This window comes from Schistosoma mansoni, chromosome 3 (genome assembly GCF_000237925.1).
Source record: "Schistosoma mansoni strain Puerto Rico chromosome 3, complete genome".
NCBI lineage: Eukaryota > Metazoa > Platyhelminthes > Trematoda > Strigeidida > Schistosomatidae > Schistosoma > Schistosoma mansoni.
Window position 1 is genome coordinate 18,913,932 of NC_031497.1, and position 14,236 is coordinate 18,928,167.

At 35.5% G+C, this 14,236-nt stretch overlaps 1 protein-coding gene across 1 annotated transcript in view; it reads left to right on the forward strand.

Moving 5' to 3' along the window:
* Positions 1–2,518: 2,518 nt before the first annotated feature.
* The window catches only part of Smp_138310 (putative slingshot dual specificity phosphatase), a gene marked incomplete at its 3' end in the record, with an annotated part of 37,375 nt that continues 25,657 nt past the window's right edge, over positions 2,519–14,236 (forward strand). Inside the window, exons 1-4 of the mRNA XM_018799522.1 lie at positions 2,519–2,584; positions 2,619–2,806; positions 4,670–4,948; positions 10,304–10,394. Of these exons, the coding sequence (XP_018651302.1) occupies positions 2,525–2,584; positions 2,619–2,806; positions 4,670–4,948; positions 10,304–10,394 (618 nt within the window). The 5' untranslated portion in view covers positions 2,519–2,524. The remainder of the gene's footprint in view (positions 2,585–2,618; positions 2,807–4,669; positions 4,949–10,303; positions 10,395–14,236) is intronic.

The following is a 14,236-nucleotide window of genomic DNA, read 5'->3' on the forward strand; positions in this document are numbered from 1 at the left end:
CTGCCCCTGCTACCTTACAACTTTAATTTGTCTGATGACCGTGCTGGTTCCTTCGATTGTTAGTGGGGTAACATCTACAGGAAGTTCTGTTGGTGCTGCTTCGATATCTGGTTGGTTCAGTAAGGTTGGTCTATTCAGGAGCTCTGCAAATTGTTCTACCTATTTCTTCCTCTGTTCTTGAATCTCGGTGATTGTCTTTCCTTTTTTCCTTGACTGGTCTCTCCGGTTTACTATATTTACCTGCTAGTTTCTTCGTTGTTTCATATGGTTATTTCGTATTCCCTTCTCTTTCAGCTATATCCGCCGTCGTTGCTAGATCTCTCATTCATTTCTGCTTGTCGGCTTTAATGCACTTCTTTACTTGCTTGTTTGCTTCTGTGTATTCAGCTTGTGCCTTGACTTTCTCTGCCCATGTTCGACTGTTGTTAATTGCCATCTTCTTGTTTTCCCTTTCTTCAATCTTGTGTGTGGTTTCCATAGAAATCTACTCCTTACGATTAAGCTTCTTGCAACTCATAACCTCCTGACACGTTGGAGTTAGTTCTTCTTTGATCCCTTTACAGTTGCCCTCCATCGTAGTTTCTTTTTCTTTCAGTAGACTCTGTAAAGCTTGGAACCTGTTGTTGAGAGTTATCTTGAATTCGTTGAGTTCAATAGTATCTCGAAGGGAGGCTGTATTGAACCTTTGTAGTGCTGTTTGTCCAGTTGTCCGGTGTTTCTTTAGCTTCAGTCTCATCTTGGCCACAACCAGGTGGTGATCTGAAGCTATGTCAGCTACTCTGTGGTGTGGTCCGTCGAGATCCACGACGGTGGATATAGCTGCAAGAGAAGGGAATATGAAACAACTATATGATACATCGAAGAAACTACAAGGGAGATATAGTAAACCAGAGAGACCAGTCAAGGACAAAGAAAGAAAGACAGTCACCGAGGTTCTTGAACAGATGGGTAGAATACTTCGAGGAACTGTTGAATAGACCGGCTCTATTGAACCCACTGGACATCGAAGCAGCACATACAAACTTTCCTATGTGTGTCACTTCACCAACGATTGAAGAAATCAAGATAGCCGGCCATCAGACAAGTCGACAGTGGAAAGCGGAAGGACCTAACAATATACCAGCTGAAGCACTGATGTCAGACATTGAAGTAACTGTAAACATGCTTCACTTTCTATTCAAGAAGATTTGGAGAGAGAAACAAATGCCATAGACAAACTGGAAGGAAGGATACCTCATCAAGATACCAAAGAAAGGAGATCTGAATAAATGTGAGAATTACAGAGGCATCAGGTCTTTGTCAGTCCTAGGAAAAGTTTTCAACAGAGTGTTGCTGAACCGGATGAAAGACGCAGTAGACGCCTGACTTCCAGATCAACAAGCTGGATTCCGTAAGGATCCGTCATGCGCAGACCAAATTGCGACACTATGGATCATCGTTGAACAATCAATTAAATGGAATTCGTCACTATACATCAACTTCATTGACCATGAGAAAACATTTGGCTGTGTGGACCGGAGAACATTATGGAAACGTCTTCGACACTCTGAAGTTCCTGAGAAGATTGTCAATATGCCTATAGGGACGAACATAAGAACAGTTAAAGTCCCAGACGATAGCAACACTTATTTTAGCAAAAAAACTATCTTTGACTTCCAATATCTTCAAAATAATACCTAAAAAACATACTGCCTGAAGGAATACACTGACTTGAGTTGCAGCAGCGAAAATCGAGAAAACAAAGCTGGTTCAAGGACAGTTTGTGCAAACACTAAGAGTAATACACAAACTGAGGAATTTCGGCACACTGAAACATTTAGTTATGCAGCTACACAAAAGAACCAGAGGAAAGAAGCACAGAACGAAGAAAGCCGACCGTTATTACTTACAAAGATGGTGGATATAATAATTTCCGCTTCACTCTGACTGGTCGCTAAGTAGACTGCCACGATTACGAAATCAAGTTGAGTTTAACTGTAGCCGGATTCTCAAGGTTGAGGAATATGTTTGTGGTCGTGCTCTCCCAAATGGGCATAGTCGAAAAGTAATGCCACTGGTTCTCGCTCACATGCTACATGTTGTCGAGAGTTCATGATATTCGTGCAGTCCAACGGGCACCCAAAAGGCCCTCAACAACTCAAATACGGAATGACCTCCTCTTGCCAGGCCGTTCAAGGTCGTTAAAACGAAACGGCGGGCGACTTTGAAAGGCTCTGACTTTTTACCGTGCCCCCCAAATGTCATTGATAACTATTGACAGGTCACTTATAGAACCAGAAACTATAGGTTGTTTTCGCTTCACGAAATAAAACATAAGGATTGTGACGATTCAATTGATGGCGACAAGTATGAGTGTTCATCTAGAAGCAGGTACCTCATATATGTTATCTATTCTGCAGCCAAAGTGAAGATTTCATGATGTGCAAAGGGACAGCTATAGACCTGAACATTCACTCAAGAAGAAATTCTGGTTGCATTAAGTCAAACGGTATTTTTCCCTTCTTTTTCTATTTCTGAAGATCAAATGCAGGATCATCTGAAAAGAATAGTCTCTATCCTTCGATTTGGAGACTTTATTCAGCTGGTTGTTACTTATAGAATTCTTATAATTTTTAAAGATTATCAAGCTTCAGAGTGCCAATCCAAAGCCCCATCAACACAGATATTGTTGTGTCATATCTACTTATGGGAAGCTGGAAACTGAAGAATCTTTCGTCCTAGGTGTAGATATAACTGAGGGACAAGCCACTGTGGGTTTGGTTCTAGAAATATGGCAAGACATGTCAATCAATTTGTGTGGTGATGGGTAAGCACATCGTTGGCTTTCGTTTTTAATCATATTTGACAATTTTTTACTAGTCTGTTAATAATTTAGAACTTATCGTTTTTCCCACATGAAACTTAGATTCCAACCAATTTCATACCATTGATCCATCGATATGTCTAGTGCTTTTTAGGAATCACGGGTGGACTACGCTGGATTCAGGACATTATGACTATATTAAACTGAAATCAGATCATCTTCAGTATATAAAAACTCATTTACATTTACAACCTTTCGACATCCGACAACTTTAAAACCCGGGTTTCGTTGTTAGGTTTCTGGACGTAATTTTCCCTCTCACCATTAGTTATGGAAAAGTTTTATGAATTAATGGGAATTACTCTATGGATCGGTCTGAAAAACAGTATGGCTAATTGCAGCGGATAATTAAAATTGGCATGAAAGTTACTGGATGATTCTTTTTGTCTACAACTTATCACATCTCAATTGTAGAGCAGTAACTTAGTGGTTCTTGCATTCAGCATTGAATCAGGTCCAAACCCCAATTCATTTACTGTCTGTACAGATAGATAGTTTTACTCCGTCCACTGTTAGATAAAATTTAGATGCGATTCATCACTCACCCGCAATCCCACAAAGTAATTCATAGGCTGCTTATTATGAAAAATTGATTTTACATTTCAGCTGCTAGGACCACGAATAGTATTTCACCTATTGCTCTTGCTCACAAAACGTGGTATTCTACAAAGGTTTTAATTCATAGTGAACGTACTCTATATAAATCCCTCGACCGTGAGAAGATTGCGTGAGATTTGAGGTATTTAGCAGATAGCTAGTTAAAGAGTTGAAAGATCTGTAAAGAAATTAGCATCCTAATTCAAATCGTATGAAATACCTCATTTTCTAATTAAAACAAATCAACCGTCCTGTACTTCCAGATTATCAATGGTAATCTAACTTAGATCACTTCATGATCTTAATGTAAAACTAATTTGAATTGAACTAGTTTTGCCACCTAACGTAAAGTGCTTTTTTGTTTTCCAGTTTACTCTTCTTATTAGTAAAATATATGGAAAAGAGATGTTATCTTAGTTTTCTTCCGTTATATAAAGTAACTGCTTGATTATTTGTATTAAACTCGTCCAACATGTTCTGTACTTCATCTTTGATTTTAAAATACATAAAAGTGTCTTCATCGTAGCAACAACAAAATGCTAGCTAGTTTTTCACAAATTTTTAGGCGCTATTTTCTTATTTTGCTACGAAGAAACCCTCTAGGATTAAACATCACACTGTCTGTAAATCTCTGTATTAAACAAAAGCTGTGTATTCATTTTATATTTTAAAATAAGTTTTTTGAAGAGGAAATGGGGTCACCAATTTCTATTCCTCGATTTTTCAGTTCACTACACGTTACGTCATATGTCTACATCGAAGACACATTCATAAATAGGGATAAGACATCAAATATTATGATGAATTTCTTGTTAACTTTCAAGTTTCTAAACGTGTTGGTAAATTGAAACCTTTGATATTACCTTTTCCGACTTCGCCTAAAGTAGCCTCACAAGTTCTACCAATGACTTCACAGTTGCGTAGCCAAGTGAATTTAACATATCTAATAATAGACAAGGTAACAAACCACTTTTATGTACTTCTGATAAACCATAAAGTTTGTATGTTATGATGTCAGTAGGTTTAAGAGTTTCTGTAAGTCTTGAGAGATTGAATTAATTTATTTATTTAGTACATCAGTTAGAAAGTACACAAACGTGTTCAGATCAAAAATTCTGTTGCTTTTTGATGGATAAGATATACTCATGCATCTTTAGTTTTAAAACTTTTCAGTTCTTTTCATTTACTTTCCATAATTTCTATTAATAGTGGGTTTGAATTAATCACTAAGCATACAGTAAACCAATTCAAACCTGTTTCTGTACAAGCTTTATGGGCTGCATTTCAGGCTATCAATAAAGCGTGCCAAGTGGCTCGAGATAAGGCTTATTTCTGTCGGGGTTTCACCCATGATTGGGTCAGTTACTATCATAATTTGCCAGCGTCATCTACACACCAAATACAAGAATGGTTGAAAACGGATGAAAGTGATGAATTCATTCAGTCGTTATCTTGTTCCCCTCTCTCGGATAGTGCAACTGACGAGGAGTAAGTGATTAAAATTAATCTGTATAGCAGTCTTTTTGTTTTCGAGTTCATTTATACTGCAATTATAGGTAAATAATGAGACATATGATGCTTAAGTATCTGGAATATAAATCCCAGTTATCTCGGTTGGTACAGATTCTAAATATCTATCTACCGCTTGATTTGTTTTCTTTTCTGACTCGAACATCGCTATTGCTCCATCAGTAGCTATAGACGCCTCAACAGTGTTTGGGCTACATTTATTTTGACTTTTTCCTGTAATTTGCTTTTAAGAGTCGTGTCATAGCCGAGTACAGCCTGCTGCTTCGCTATAAACTTTACTTTTCTAATATTTACTTAAAAATCACCTACAAATCCCACCAAAAGTAAACCAACCAACTTCGTTATTGAATTCTTTGTAAACAGTCGATAAGCCGCGAAAATTCTGATTTACTCTAACATCCCATTTGGGTTAAAGAAAGGCGTATAAGTAGTAACGGACTTTTTTCTATTGTTCTGATTCATAACTAATATAATTATTCACTTAAAGTGAAAGTCAACTTATCGGGATTTATAAATCCCATTAGGCATATAACTAGTTGTTAACTAACTTATTTTAGTCGGTACGATGTAAGACAATGGCTGGTTATTTCGTAATGGTATGGGACTCCTCAGCTGCCTCTACTTATGGCTCCACTAGGGACTAAACCCAGTACCTTCAGCCCTCTCAGTGAGCACCTAGTTTTTAGACTACTGAATTAGTACCCAATGGCTTATAAGCTAAAAGTGTGAACCATTGGATGCCAATCTAGTGGTTTAAAGGCCAAGCTCTTTTTAAGAGGCCTAAGGATCCTAGATGCAACCCACGTTTAGATCGTGTATGTGCACTGCTCGGTAATACTACAATAGGATGTAGCAGCCACCAAATGTCCTGGTACGGCTGAGGGTGTGGAGAGTCAGCTTTCCCTCTCGAAATGCTCTCACACGGCCACACGTATACGGCCGTTACAAGGGAAGTCTCGCCCACCGCCTCCTCGCGGTATTACTGTTGTTTACGAAACTAAGAGGACGAAAAGCGAATGTCCGGAGCTTTAACTGGGTTGGTGGATATAGAGGATCCACCTAGGGAAGTTGGAAAACCTTGGTCCCAAACCAGTGGTGTATATGGGCTCGGGATCCTAGGGAAATAAATGGCTTATGCATCTATTGCTGTCCACTGGCTACCATGAGACTGCATCTCCCCACGTTGCTCCACTGCCTTGTGGATTAGACCTTTAGGCCAAAGGCTCGTGGCGTGGCCCCCTGAGAAAAACATCTGCTTCGGTTTAGTTTGAATAATATACTTTCAAGTAACTATCCATTTTAATACCTGTAACATATTACGCATACTAATTTACCAACCATCTACTTATACTATTGGAGATTCTTCAGTAAAATATGTGTCGAATGTCATTTATCTTGGTGTAAGTCTTACTTTCGATCCCTCTTGGTTTTCCCATATATCTTTAATGTCGAAGAGAGTCTTTTATCTACTTTACGATTTTAAGAGAGGCTATGTGTTTTCAGCATTACTCGATACTTTTCTGTTTTACATATTGCTTGTAAGTATATACTGCCCCCACTTATTCTCTCCTTAACTTATGAGAAAAGATTGTGCTATGTTGTGTAGATTATTGAAGGTTACTAGTAGAAAAAGTAATGACTAAACATTCGGAATGCTCCAAACAGTTGACAAGCGTTATTTTAGTAGATCCGAATCATTCCAATCTATTGACATCTTCCTCTTTGTACATTTTGTGGTAGAATGAGACAAAACTGTGATAAGATTCATACACTCAAAGAAAATTCTAAAGCTCTACAATACCGTATCTAACCACATATACTACCTAACGAACAGGTAGTAGTAAGAGCTGACCTAGCTAAACACTTACACTTATAAACTGGTAGATTATTCGCTATTGTAAAGTTTCTTATTTCCTTACAAATCTTTAATTCAGTTTTACGTAATTTTATTGACTTATTTTACGTATACATTTATGTGTATATATTTTTCGTGATTTATCGGAAAAGTAAGAAATTTTTGAAAATTCTATCATGTACTAAGCACGTAACGTTGAGTAAAACGATAATAGTAGTAATAATAATCATTATTGTTACTACTATTATTAGATTACTGACTGCCGTATCGGAAAAACACGTATATTTTCAATGTTTTTCTTTTCCCAAAACCTCCAATTCACTGACTTTAACTCTTCAAAGCACATTTAAAACGAATCTTTTATTTAAGTGGACTCATTTTTATTCTAGGGTAGACTAATTGCACTTATTGAACTTTTTTATCTTACATAATCGTGGATCTCCAACTCTAGATTAGTTTCATCTCGTGAATCACAAACAAAAGCGGTAAATAAATACGTATGCGCATTAGCTCCCCAACCAGGTTTTCGTACTCCATTATGGATCGAATTAAATTAGCGTAGAAGATCAAATGGTCGATCAGAAAAAAGCAGATTATCTAAGGTTGCTCTAGTTAGTCAGACTCATTTCATTGACAGAAAGGTGTGGTTTGGTGAAGCTGAATTTTTAGAACAATTTAATTCCTATCAAATCCCAACTATAATCAGCCCTAATATCAGGAAATATATCTGCCCACATAAACAAACCTATCATAGTTCATTGGCTAGAAGTTTAATCATAGCAATACGTTAAACTAACAAGGTCAAATAGACCTACAATCATAACAAGAATAAAAATTTCTATCTCATTAAGAATATTCTATTTTTGTGTTCTATGGATGCTGGTACCTTATTGTGTTCAATCCATATAGTTTGGATTGTTGTGTTCGGATAGTGATCGTAAGCTTTAAGGGTAATTTCAAGATAGGCGCGTTATATATATATATGGATACTTCACTATTATCTATAGAGAAACAAACTACTCCAATATTCATCTTACAATAAAATAGTCTGAGTTGGTATTGTACCACTGGGCTCCTACTTAGCGGTTATATATGTTAAGTGTTCACCGCGAGACTGGAGAGCACCAGTTTCAATCCCTGATAGAGTCGTGTGTACACTTTGCTGAGAATCCCATACTAACAAGAAACAGCTGTCTAGCCCTCACTGGTTTTCTATAGCACCCCAACCGAAATCAATCTGTAACAAATGCAATCTACGAATAGATCCCCACAATACTCCTTCCAACAAGATAGTTGCTCATTTATTCAGGTGTTTTGTGAACCGACTTTAAAGAACTATAGTTAATATGATCTCTAGTTGTTGATATGTTTGCATCTAATCTGTAACTGCGTTGTCATTGTTTGTAGTGAGTGTAAACAAGAGTTTGGGCTCGGGAATCTTAAAGAAAGGAGGATAGGGTGAGTAAAACGAGATCAAACGTAAGTTAACCATTCACCATACACAGAATTCATTTACATTTTTCCCAAATAAAAAATCGGTAAGAATTAACAGTGTACAAACGTTTGTCATTCATGACAGTTCGACAATTGTAACTATAATTCATCACATTACACATATAATATAATCAACATTTTCCGGAACATGCTCACCAACCAATGCATATGAAAGCAAATGTTATGAGCAAGATAAGGTATTTTTGTTGAATTTTCAATTTGATTACTCCAGAAATCTACACTTGGATCCCAAATAGGAAAACAATAGGCGGGAAATGTAAAAACAATTTTTTCTATGTTAGTGTACAGATTTAACAATGTTTAAAGGTAGATTTGTGTGACCTTAATGTCCTAGAAATGTTTGGGAATGTGCTTAAATTAGTAACTAAATCAATAGTTATCTAGTCAAAATGCGACACAATTTGTTGTTTTCTACCACCCTATGTATAATTCTGTTGAACACTGATTATACTGGATATTTTTAGCTCTTTCCAGTTTCTGAATCAAGGTTCTCCAGAGGAGCTCTCAAGGTTAACCAATATTTCCTATGAAGTGCAAATTTACATTCAATACTAATTATCAATTGATCCAATGTCTTCTGACCGTTCGAGAACTTTTTCCATTCGCCCTTCCCTCATCTACTCCATTCAACTCATTTAAAATCATTATAGAGTTGATCATCAAAATATGTCCTAACCAATGGTAGATAATATGAAAAAAGTATATGTATTATCAAATTCTTTCTTAAGTGATTTAAAGCAAGAAATTGGCAAACAAAACCGTGTGACCCAATGGTACTTCATGTTATTAGCATTCGTTAGCAAAGTACATACTCTTCTAATTTTGATAGTATTCAGTAAGCACTTGAAATAAATGAGTTAATAAAATGGTTACTATGACAGAGATTAATCAGTTTATACTATCTTAAAAATGATATCGCAAGATGTCTATTATTTTTTTCGCTTAACCACTGTTGATATTTCGTCAGAGTTATTTTAATTGACAGTGACTTATTATTAGTTACATTAAACATTTTTAGTGTTTCAAAAAAATATTCGTCATATGGTGTTTATATCATGTAAATACACTGGATCTATTGAATACCTGTGTGCAATGTATGTATGTATGTATGTATGTGTCTTTACGTACTGATGAGTATTTATTTAATCTTATGCCTAGAACTTTTTCGTCTTTAATTGTTTGTTCGCTAGTTCAATGTAGACTCCAGGCGGTCCACTTTTTAAGATTGTTTTAATAAGATCAATCACATGTGTACCAGGACGTAATTGACATTCGCAAATATGTTTAATTTTTTTAGCAGTGATTTTAAATACACGCTATACATATCGAAAAGGGAATAAGTTTTATCAAAGTCACGGTTGACGAAGTCAGTGTATAGTACGAATCTATGAAGTCTGATTTTCCCTAAGTGTAGGCATTCTAAATGATGAATCATGTTAACACTGGAAAACCCAGGTGTTTGATAATTCCAGGTGATATGCATTAGTCTCGGTCATTCTTCGTTTCCCCTCAAATCTTAAACGTCTTATTACTTCATAATTATTTTTGTCACCCTGTCTATCGACGTTAGTATTCTGTTTCGATCGATTAACTTTCTTTACATTTGCTAGTGTCACTAATCTGTTTTCAAGAGTAACGACATGACGTCGCAGTGACTTAATGGTTAAATCACTGGGTTTTAAAATCAATAGATTACAGGTCGAATTTCCATTCCATGTCACTATCGTTTGAGCAGTCGAGTAGTATCACATCATCTCTTACAATAAACAGATGGCTTGGAGTCAAATGCATGAAAGCATATTTAAATAATGGATTTGACTACATGCCACACTGCAGCAGCTCAGATTAATATACATTAGCGCAAGGTTAGACGCTGTTGTATTGATTACAACTTAGTTACACCTAATTAATTACCTTTGATTTACGCTTATATGTTTTGACAGAAAACAACGTGCTGAAATGGAGGTATTAATTCGTGTAAAATTACAAGAAATCATGTATACAGTTGACTTAGAAGAAGTTACCGTCTTTCAAGTGAGTGATAAATTTTCATCCATTGTTATAACAAAAAACAAACTATGGCACTAGTATCGCTTACTCATCAATATTTGATATACTGTAGTGGTGACTGGTAATATTAATGTCTAGTCTTTAATACTGACGCCGAACATTATCGATTCAACATTTCAGTGTTATCAGTCAGCTGTGGATGAGTTCTAATAAGCTCAAAATATAAATACACAGATTCAGTGCTACTGGTATACACCTCTGTTTTTGTTCAATCTACACAATTCCCAATTATCTTTTTTTCCATTACTCACTTTCAAGATATTTGAACGTGTGCATGTTACTGCTAAACCACAAATTTGTCCATATTTAAGTGTTTCAGAATAATTTTTGTCGCCAACTGACTGATACATTTTCTGGAGAACTATTGGAAAAAATACAGCGAACAGTGAATATCTGTTCCGTTTCAATTTGTGACTCATCGACTCAGAACTATTCGTCGTTTACATAGCAGATTGATGATCATCTAATGTCATCGAGTTTGCCACCTTTAATGATCTAAAGATTATATGCTCATTTAAGTAGTCCTGTGTACTTTGATTTAATCCTTCCATTCAGTTGTATTTCCAAAACAAAACTTATCAATAATATGATTTACAGTGACTCTCTGTTCATGGTAATTTATCGGTTGGTAATGAAAACTGTTATCATTACTATTACTATCTTTTAATTATACGGATTTTCAACTGGTCAGTCAATTACTTTTCTCGTATGGTAATTTTCTCCGTTGAAATAATGAACCTATGGCGGTTAGATCACCAGGGAAAACTTGAAAACAGTGGACAAACGTGTTGTCCTAATATGGGACTCCTCATCTTTGCGAATCCATGATCCTGCGACCGGAAATCGAACCCACGTTTTTGCGCACGAACGCTTGACCTCTAGACCATTAAGCCGACATCCAACAGAGTTAATGTCTAACTTCTACAATCTGCACAACTCCATATAACCATTGTCATGTCTTCACTAGTAACTAACTTTGAGAGGGAATTTTCAGAGTTTTAATGGAAAGTCGTGACCAGTGGAGTTCTGCAGTGTCAAGTGTGAAGAAGGCACCTACTGAAGAAAATGGAACATGTTTTCACAATATCGTTTATTGGTTTCAGTTGGGGTTGTACACCATGGAATGATGGACCAGTGGTCTAGAGGTTAAGCGTTGGTGCGCGACACGAACTTGTTTGTTGAATTGTCGGTTTCAGAGTCGTTGATCCGCATTGTTGGGAAGTTTCGTACTGAAGAAATGACATTTTAATGCTTCTACACTTTCACTGATTGTCTAACTTAGGCAGGATTCACTATTTCACTGAAATTCAATCTTCACAACCCCATACTGATAATAATAACAATAATTTTCTTTGTAATTGAGCGGTTTTACTGAATAAAGTCATTTACTCCAACAAAAAATTCAGAGTTGACTAATTTAAAAATGGTTCAAAGCATGCAAGAAAACCATTTAAAGGAATCACTAGTATCCATGTATATGTGCAATACATTAACTGATATTTACAATACTATGTATATCTTTTCATCCGAAAAATAATTATTTTAATTAAATATTTCACCTAAAATTTAAACAGTTAATTAGCGTAGACTTTAGTGAATCTATTCATGAATATATCATTTATGTGTTTATGGTGAACTTGATCGGATTTATATTTTCAATATTTATTCTTTATAGACATGATTCGAATTTTGTTTATTGTGTTAATATGAATTGTATTAATGTTTTAATAACTCACTGAAAATTCGGTATGTTGTTATGGTAGGAATTTTAAATTACAGATCAAGATTTCTATGCATGACTTCACTAGATCTTTTTCTCATAACTAAATGTTATAGAACTGTTTAGTGCTTTTTTCTAATGAAAGATTTCGTAAGAGATGACAAAATTATTTATTTTTATGAATATTAAACAATCCAGAAACAAAGATATTCACAATTAGATAAATAAGATTTGTTAACCTTTTTTCTGTATTATAAATGATTGATCAGTAGATAAAATTAACGTAAGAAAATTCATGGTGAACTACTCTTGACTTCGGATTATCACTTTAATTAGCTGAAAATTGACTTTCAAAGTCCAAGATCATTTATAACATCGTTCAAGTTTGTTCATGTAGTATAACTGTAGTGAACGAACACAGGTGGGAAAGACCAATTTATTGTTTAATGCAAAGTTACAGAATGTCTTCGTAAAATATGAAAACCATACATTAAATACTTCATTTGGACATCTCCCACTAATCGTCTCTTACAAACTTCATCGTTCCTTCATTCCTGTTTTTATTACAATTAATCTCCGTTTACATTCCTGTTCTCTTCAATTCGATCTCGCTCTCCTGCTGCCAGGTATCGCCTATCATGATGATAATTATTGTGAAATTTAAGCGGAGTTATCAGAGCAATTGATGGTATGCGCCTTCTGACTTAAGTTTATTCCCTGATGAAACGGTAGATAATAGTGAATTATACTCTTCAAACCCTAATTTTTCACATAATGCTTGTACTCTTACTACTTCTACCACTATGGGATTTGAATCGACAACTGCATCTCTGTGCTAATGTGGTATGGCAACTCGAACTGATTTACGTACGTACGAAGTTCTACGTTGTGACTGACCGGGATAATAGTGAAATTAATTAATCAAGTGAATATTATGTGGTGAAAAAAAGATATCAAAGGGATAAAGCTAGCAGAGAGTGTTTAATGAAGTGAAGATGAATAAAAGTCAATCATTGCTAAAGAAAGTTTTAAATACAAATTTTCCTTTGAAATATTTGCGAGTTAAATAAGCAAAAGACGGCAAACTGTTGTAATGATCAACATTTTATGCTGAGAATTCTTTTCTGTAATCAAACACACGGTATTGAGCGGAGCGATTATTATTTTTGAAAACCTAAACTTTCTTCGTCAATCAATTTCTTGAAAAATCAAGATTATAGGGTGAGAGAATAATATTTGACGTGTAAACTAGTAAAATACACAATATTCAATCATCGGGACTAATTTGACTAAATTCTACCTGAAATTAATTCGGTCAAGGCAACCATATGGTAGTATTTCTATTAATAAATAGGTAGACTAAAACTTATCATACGGGATGGTACGTGGTTTTTGAGCTTAAGTGATTAGTTCGAAGTTTAAATGTTATGGGGTTAGAACCCTGTGTAGGGCGTAGATTTCCGCTGCTGAGAAGTCCCATATTAGGATGAAACATTTGTCTAGTGCTCCCTGGTTTCCATTGACCGTCTAACCAAAGTCAGTTCGTGATATGAAACTTTATAATTAATTTAGGCTAAAATCAAATAGGTAAGACAGGACAATGATAGGCATTTAAATTTTAAAAAATCGACTAATTTCTACAGTCATGTGGTGTATGCTACTTATGTCAACAGACATAAGTAGTATGTATCACCACTCAGTATATAGGCCAAATGTTAAGTGAGAGATGCTGATAGGCGGACGCTATTCGTAAAAGTTTGACTTTAATTCTTAAGAAAAGCGACACACAATTTGTCGAAAATATGACCTAATTTTCCGGGGAAGAAAAATATATATTTGTGAGTGTACTGGATTTGACTGATCAGTAAACACTTCATGCTGACTTAGTTTTGTGACTCTAGTAGACCGTTTGGGAAGCTTGTATATCAGTATCGAACTCGGATGACTATACAACGTAATAATAGGTTGCTAGCTTTTTATAAACGCGTTACAGGAGTACATGCACTTAACATACAGCATTGGTCATTTGTAACAAATTTAAAACAGGAAAACTTACTGCACTGTTTGCGCACCAAGAAATTTCAGT